General features: G+C 34.0%; 1 gene segment (V, D, J or C); it reads left to right on the top strand.

Annotated features, from left to right (window-relative positions):
* Window positions 1-223: 223 nt before the first annotated feature.
* On the top strand, window positions 224-8717 carry LOC141264318 (Ig lambda-1 chain C region-like). The segment is given in 4 exon segments: window positions 224-332; window positions 1674-1988; window positions 3417-3476; window positions 8017-8717. Coding segments are annotated over 3 exon segments (495 nt in total).
* The last annotated feature ends 274 nt before the right edge of the window (window positions 8718-8991 follow it).

The following is an 8991-nucleotide window of genomic DNA, read 5'->3' as shown; positions in this document are numbered from 1 at the left end:
AAACCACTGGCCATACATTACATGATAGATGATGCTTGAAAAGGATTCTCATGATTGGCTTATTTAGTCTGAAATTCAGCAGTATCAGCAATATTCAAACCGTTGAATAATTAGCACAATTCTATTCATCATAAACATTTCAGTATCTGAGCAGCTGCATCAAACGAAGGTTGCCAATTATACAATAAACCACATTTAAGAGTAAAATGTTTCATGACTCATCCAAGTCTGCATTACATATTTTTGTAAGGGAAAATTGCAGAGTGATTATTTTAAAGTATTTGGATCTCTAACCAAGCTAGTCGTTGTTGATAACACTGACCCAAATAAAAGTAAGTAAATATTTTTGCATATATATCATTTAAAAATTTTCACATGTTACATTTTGTTTGATAATATTTTTTCAAATACCTAACAGATGTTTAAGTTTTCATGTAATTAAAAACGTACATGTCACTAGTTACAGATGAGGCAGATGGCCTTACTTTTAGCTTCATTAACTCAGAAAAGTATTAATACAAAGATATCAAAAAGAAAATAATCAGGATTTAGTCCTTATCTAATTGCCAGTCAGTTATTTATATTATTTTATTTGCTATATTTATATTTATCATGTAGTCATCACATGTACTTTGAAATTATAATCTTTGTATATGTACATTATTACAATGTATGTGAATGTGACCATATACTATCTACGCTTTGGTAGTTAACTGTTTTTGTGACATATTAAACATTCTTTCTCTATACTGTATTCTTTTCTACATCAACCGAAGTTTTGTAGTTTTTAATACAGATTTTTATACAGATTTTTTAGCCAAACACAGTACTGGATACAAGAAGGAATTAAAACTATAAAGGAAAGAGGGGTATTTTTCAATCCATTCCTACTGTAACTTTGGTTAAAACTAAATGCATCTGGAACTGTATAAGTTATGCTAAAATTATATATATTTTTTGTTATTAATACTATTAATACAAAACAGTTTATGCAACCTTTGAGGATAGGGGAATTCTCTGTCTTTATAAATAATGCTGCATAGAAATATTTACAGAATGCTGTGGAGTAATTTACATTATTAACTGCATTACAGGATATAACTTTCAAATGTTCCTTGAGCGTTCCTCTTTATGATTCTTTATGATCAAAATCTATATAAAGACATATACACTGTAGACATGCCAAAAATTCTGCTGCTGATTTTGTGCAAATCTGTCGGTAAAATCCTCAGCATTTTTGTTGCTTGTAGACTTCTCCTTCATGGATCCTATTCTTCGTTAATATATAGTTAATAGTCCACTCCATTCCTGCAGCTTAAATGAACACCAGTAAGAAGAAAAATAAGCAAAGCAGAAATAAACAAGTATGTCCTAAAATATTTAAAAATGTACAATGCATAATAATTAAGTTATCTTACACTATATTTTATGATATAAAATAACTGAAATATTTTTCTAAAATTAAAATTTGCTTATTTCAAATTTTTAACTTGTTAGGGAAATGTATTGATTGATGCTTTTTATCTTACACTTTATGAAAAAGTTACATTGTGCATTTTTAAATTGGTTTATATATCATAGCTTCTATTTTTTTATTTTGCATTGTCATTTTATTATCAAATTCATGTTTATTTTTTTATTTCACTAAATTTTTAGCTTCCTTTCATTTTTAGGCCTGGAAGCAATGGCGCCAAATGTGACTATATTAGCGTCATCCAAAAGAGATGTGAAAACAAAAAACTCTGCAATTTTACTGTGCAACTTGCAGAATTTCTTCCCTGACGCAATTAAGGTGCAGTGGACTGTAGATGGAAACAATCAGGAGCTGAAATCGGAGCAGGGGGAAATTATAACCGATCCATCCAGCCATATGTCCTCATTGTACAGCTGGATAACAATAAAACCATCTGATATTGGCAAAATATATAAATGCGGGTACAAACACGAGAAAACTGGAAAAATGTGGCAAAAAGTAGAGTATAATACAGGTAAATCTTATCTTTTACAAACTTTTCTTTCCAATAATACTGCAATTTTTCAGTAACATAAGAACATACTGTTAAAAGTCATTTGTAAAGAGCTTTTCACGGATCTTTTCACATTATTGGGAATTTTATATTTTCCTCTATTGGTGTCAAAAAGTTTAAAAAAAATTGCTCAAGGGTATTTGCACAAAAATGTTTTGACGTTTTTCCCTTTTTAAATAAACCATCATCCATAGAGCAATAAACTTACTCTAATACACATTAGCAAACTGGCAAAAATTGAAGCTATGAGCTGGCATGGCTTTCATATGCTGGCACATGGACAGCCCAAAGTTGTGCCAAATGTTCCCCATAAATTTGTTATCCCTTACTTCAGTGGGATTTTCATTCACATGTTAAATGTGATATTTCATGAGTTGCCCTATGTGTTATGTCTGTTTCACTTTAACATTTGGTACTGATTTTTATTTAAAGGGATATTCCTATAATATAAAGTTATCCCCTATTCCAACTTTATGACTGCTGGGAGTTCAACTGTTGGAATCTCCAGTGATCCCAAGAAATGGGTTCTGCAAAGTTCTCTCTAAATTAAATGGAGATGTGCATGCTCAAACCACGCTTTATTCATTGTTTATATGGCTGTTGGAAAATCTGAGGACAGACCTCAACTAATTCCAGAAGTCAATTAGATGTTGAATGGAAGAAAGGTCAAGCTTGCACACCCCTGCTCCATTTTATTTTTTATGTAGAGCCCAATTCTTAGGATTGCAGCAGGACCCCCAGTGATCAGTTATAAAGTATAGGATAACTTTGAATTTTGCTAATACCTCCTATATACAGTGTATGTTTATAGCAGTCATAACTCTTTCTGTTATAGAGATTTAACCCCCCCCCACCCCATATATACATATCACAAAATTATTGCAGCTGCCCAGGTGAGCTAAGTTGCTTACTGAACTGTATAAAATTTACAGATTTATACCATAAACTGTTCAGTACAATTGTTACATAAGCTGTATGAATAATTCATTTTACTTTACTAGAGACCATGTTTTTGGTCTTTGCTGGTGCTCCATACACTGTGATCTTCACTAATTATTACAATAATGGAGCTTCTTTTTGAAAAAAATGTGGCATATAATTTCCAGCAATCCACGACTGCCATGACCGGAGTTGTAGTTTCATCACAGCTGGAGAGCTGCAGGTTGCTGATCCCTGTCCTACAGTCTGTGGCCTATTTGCAGGCTATAATCATCTTCTCTATGATGTGCTGGAGAACATTCATGCCAACTTCAAATTTCACATCCATCTTACTGTCACCGGAAGCAATTCCTTTACTTTATAAGAACATCTGCAAATTATTACTCAACTTATGTTATTCTGTATGTTTGCTATTATCTATTTTTTAATATTCTATTTAATGTTTTACAGAACAATTAAAATACAACATTCTTAAAACCACAGATATCAATAATTGTGCATATATTTCAGGTAACTATTTTTGTGCAACTACAAATTTCTACTTGTGTCGTGTAAAATGTTATGGCATAAAGGGGGTGTCAATCTTGAGCATTTATGGTATAATAATAGTATATGTAATAAGTGTCCAATAGATGCAGATCCCACCACTAGATATACCATAAATTTATTAGATAGGACATATTGTTTGAAACTGGAATAAATGTAATTAAACATTAAAAAAATCCATATCCATTTATTTTTTTTCACCAAAATAAGCCTTTAAAATAAGCCTTTGCCATAAGTCCTACTTGGGATTAATATTTAATAAAGGGAATCCCTTGCTCGGCACCTCCTTGCTGAGCCAGACCAGAGCGCCAACAAGAACCAGTGTTTCCTGCTTTGGCAGCTTTACCCAGTCTTATATTACATGAGCTTCCACTCACTTAAATGGGTGGCACTTTTTTTTCTAGATTAATTTTTTTTAAGAAATGTATAGTAGAATATGGAAAAAATACATTTTATAATAAGCATAGCCTGATAACTTAATACTAAATACTTATGATGGTTACATCATTTTATTGTTGTAAAAACGACTATCTGAAAATTAAAGCTGCTTTATTTTTAAACATACGGCATGGAAACTTTTTGACACACCACGTTTGACTGCTACACCAAGCTTGTGTGTGTAAATATAATATATACTTATAATTAATATCCACTCCTCAAAAATTGAAATTGCAACACCAAGAAGGCAAAATCATGGAATTATAGAAAACAGAAGATCACTAAACATGTTAATGATATGTGAATGATGAGAGAATGGAGAAAAATGTATAAAACAATGTTCAGAATTAATTCAGTATGGAGTATGAGCACCATATGCAGAAATACATGCACTTACACCCCTTGGCATCTTATCAATGATGTTATTAAAAATTGTCTGTGGAAAAGTCGGCCATGCTGAATGCACTTGGGCACAAAAACAACAAGATTTGCTGCTGGCATCTCATTTTGCAATTGCTGAATAATGACATCCCAGATATCTTCAATGCTCACAGTATCATGAGCAAAATCATGGGCAGCATGGTGGCTCAGTGGTTAGTACTGCCACCTTGCAGCTCTGGGGTCCTGGGTTCAAATCTCACCAAGGACAACATCTGCAAGGAGTTTGTATGCTCTCCCTGTGTTTGTGTGGGTTTCCTCCGGTTTCCTCCCACACTCCAAAGACATACTGATAGGGAATGTAGATTGTGAGCCTCAATGGGGACAGTGATGATAATGTATGTAAAGTGCTGCGGAATATGTTGGTGCTATATAGAAATAAAGATTATTATTATTAAAATACATCCAGGCATTGAGAAAAAGCTCCAGGGACACTTTGGAGAAATAGCAGTTACACTACTGTAGTTCCACCACCAAATCAATGTAACGTCAAGCTGTTAGTGTATCTGGGATGAAGACTAAGGGGGCCACCCCATGCTATAATTCCAATAGTAGAATCCGTGTGCATCATGTAGGCCTCTTGTGGTGCTGCCCATATGATCTCCAAGCCAATCTCTGTCTGTCATTGTATCTAAGACAAAAGCAGGACTCATCCCTAAAGAGGATAGACCTCCATTACAGCTTACGTTGCTGTCTTGCTCTTCATCATGATAGTCTTTGAGAGTGGTGGAGTGAGGTCTATGGAACACATGTAGCTGGAAGTCTTGGTTTTAGCCCAATGTTCTATTCAGACACAGCTTGAAGCTTTAGTCTTAGCCAATTTCAATTGCAGAACAGAATTGTTCAATCGTATAACCAGTGGTACCGATATTTCTTCAAATTGTACCAGGGTACCAGGAGCTGTTTTATAACATAACGCTAGGCCGCATGTTTCTTATGCTATTGTGAGCAGCCTGTGTGGCCTAAACTTTTTATAATGGCTTTCAGCATCTCTGGACTTGTTTCCCATGAAACAAACTTGAGATATCATTGATTGGCAATTGCAAAGGGAGATGCCATCAGTGGATCTTGATGGCATGCAGTGTGGCAGTTTTTCTTTTCATCTGAACGTACTATAACCGGCTGTGCTTTCCTAGTTAACAATGACCCCAATATTAGTGCTGGAGATTCAATGTCAACCCCCATAAAATGCAGAAAACATTAAAGAAAGAGAGGAGTAAAAGGCCGCTAAAATAATCAAATAAAAAAAAATCATTGTTTATTTCTCAAAAAACATGATTAAAAACACATAGTTGAAAAGTGATGTGGAACAAGAAAATATCTAATCATTATATCCAAAAATCTGGGACCAATACATGAAAAACATATATAATAAGTATATAAATGATGAATAATTCATGTCCCTCAACTTATTATATTGCACAAACCCTCAGTACCAAATTGTAAAAATACCTAAGGTGAATGAATTGCAATATCTTCACTATAATATATAATATAATGAGCTTCAAAGTGGATGGATAGCTAAACTAAAGTCAATAAGTCACAAACAATAATTAATCAGCCATCATGTGCCTTTAACAACAGCAAATGGAGCAGAGTTCGGACAGCGGCATTTAACAAGGCGCTTCACTCCACGTGCCCTTCGGTGTGCCTGTGATGTGATCCTGGGGCGCTGATGCGTTGTCATGACAGCCTGGGGTCTGCTGAAGACCCTCATGCCTGTCATTGCAATTCTGCTGTGGAACCCAGCCTGTAGCTGGTGTTCATAGGAGATCGTGATTTTAGCCATAGATAGCAGTGCTGATGCACAAGCAATTATAGGATCACAGCTTCATGTCCCATAAGAGGACTATTAAATAACGTAAAAAGTAAAAAAAAAAAAAAAAATATTAAAAAAAAACTCTAAAGTTCAAATTACCACCCTTTGCTACATTAAAAATAAAGCAATAAAAAAAATTACATATATTTGGCATCGCTGCATTTGTAAAAATCTGATCAAAATAAAATATAAAATAAATGAATTTGATCGGTAAACGGTGTAACAATAGAAAAAATAGAAAAATCAAAACATCAGAATTACCTTTTTATCATACCCCAAAATGGTATCAGCGTGTTAGCTCAGCGTGCAAAAAATAAGCCCTCATATCTCAAAAAATGAAAGCATTTTGGGTCTTGGAAAATGGAGACAAAAGGAAAGTTTATTTTTACAAATTTTCTTATTTTTTTCACCACTTAAATAAAAAATAAACAAAGCAACTATACATCTTTGGTATCTGGATGATCTACTGACCTGGAGAATCATATTGACAGGTCAGTTTTACTCTATAGTGAACTTGGTGAATAAAAAAATAAAGAAATTGTGAAATTGCACCTTTTTCGCAATTTCAACACACTTGGAATTTTTTTCCTGCTTTCCACTGCATTACTTGATAAAATTAATGATGTCATTCAAAAGTACAACTCGTCCCTCATATGGCTATGTGGAAAAGAATAAAAAAGTAACGGCTGTTGGAAGAAAGGGAGGAAAAAACAGAAACGAAAAAGAGCAGCAATGAAAAAAAAATTACCTAACTGGATAGCGTTTGGCAATAGTGCTTTCCCCGCCTTCTACACAGGCTCCCTGTGCCATTTTTCGGCTACCTAAGTCACGCTGCTTGACCCTCCGCATGCAAAGTGCAGATGTAAAGTCTTTGTGATCACATTATCATGGCGACTTGGAGCAGTGCGCACCACCGGAGAAATGTCTGCTGGAAGAAGGCGGCGGACATATAAAGTCAGAGAGAGGTTCACATAGAATGATACAAATAAATACAGTATATTAATAAAAAATGTATAATTTGTAGTAAATAGTCAACCTGTTAATAGTTAATGTCTGTATACTCACATATAGAGAATAGTGTATGCACTAAAGAATGAATATGCAAAATGTGAATATAGACTAGAGAAAAGTGTGGAATGCAAATTAGAAAACACATGTACAACACTAATGTAGTTAAATACAGATTATGTTGTGCATAAATGCTTTACAGCAGGGGTGCACAAACTTTTTTGGTCCAAGGACCACATTGTCATACTGAACCAATCTAGGGGCTGCACTAAAAATTAAAGGGCTATTACCTTCTGTGACATTTATGGCATATCGAAAGTATATATCATAAATGTCTGATAGGTACAAATTCTACTTACAGCACTGTTACTTCCAGTAATCTGCACAGGTTTTTTACAGGGATTTAAAAATGGCTTCTGCTCCTATATCCAAATAAAAAAAACTCGACAAATACTATTTGAATACGTTTCCGGCTGATTTGAATGGGAAAAACTCATGTAGTGCACACAGTACTGTTATTTTTCACGTTATTTTTAGTAAAAAACACAATTAATAGCCTAATGATAGTCAGAAAAATATAAAGTACATGAATGCATATGAACACAAATAAATATGTGAAGTGCATAATATACAATACAGGTCTGAGCAAAATAAGATATACAGTATGTGCAAAAAGAAGTGGATGAAAAATGCAGTTGTAAACTGATCATGCTCTGAAAAAGAAACTGGTCATGCTGTAAACACATCACCATATAAAACATTTTATACTAACAGACCCATCTTTTGTTTTTAATCTTGCAGGTAATGCAGGTGAAGCGGAAAAACAAACTATAATCATTCATACAGCACAGCTCATCTATGCTCTACTACTCTTAAAAGGCTTCATGTATTGTCCACTCCTTCTTTTCTTTAACTACAAAGCCCCAAAATGAATGCTTTCTTCCAAATGGAATAGATCGAGCTCAAGAAAAAAAAAGTCTGTCAGTTAAAATCAACTAATTGCGGGATTTTTTGTTGTTGTTCTTTTTCTTCTATACCCCTCCATTCCAAAGTTATGTTCTCCAGTAATAATGGTGCAACATTTCCCTTTAACCAACTGGGTGTTTACCACAGAACTTTTTTTTTATTTATTTTACTCACTATTATAGCGCCATTAATTACACAGCACTTTAAAGACATTTACAGTGTGGCTGTGCTTTGATTAGCCAGCATCAGAGAAGAAAAAGTAAATGCCCAAAGGTGGTATACTCTCAGTTGGCTGGAAGGGAAATTTGCACCATTATATCCAGGGGCCATAACAGGATCAGCACCAACTGGATGACGCAATCCGTTTAAATATAAAAATCCGGTGAACGTTCCCTTTAAAAAAAATAAATAAATAAATAAGTTTGCTTCTGAGTTATGCAATAGTATTAAATATATCTGCACAATTTACATATAAATATATATATATTCACCATATATATATTTACACATATACTTCTATATGTATTATTATAAGCATGCCAAATATACTGTTAATAAAAATATTATTCCATAATATTTGATTGATAATCAGTATACCTGTCAAACAGAGCATCACAGGTTATGTTAAATGTCAGTAGGGCCTCCTTCCCATGTCCATGTTTACAGTACCTGTGGTATCCATTTTTTTCACAGATACTACACGTATCTATTATAATCTATGGGGCTATGCACAAGTCCGTGTTTTTACATAGACCGTGTGTCCATGCACAACACACAAAGACATGTCCGTCGGTCCTTAAAAAACATATA

Source organism: Phyllobates terribilis, unplaced genomic scaffold (genome assembly GCF_046119375.1).
Source record: "Phyllobates terribilis strain yellow unplaced genomic scaffold, ASM4611937v1 Scaffold_4__5_contigs__length_816908805, whole genome shotgun sequence".
In the NCBI taxonomy this organism is placed as follows: Eukaryota; Metazoa; Chordata; class Amphibia; order Anura; family Dendrobatidae; genus Phyllobates; species Phyllobates terribilis.
Note: the sequence above shows the minus strand (reverse complement) of the source record. Positions and strands in the feature narration are given on the sequence as shown.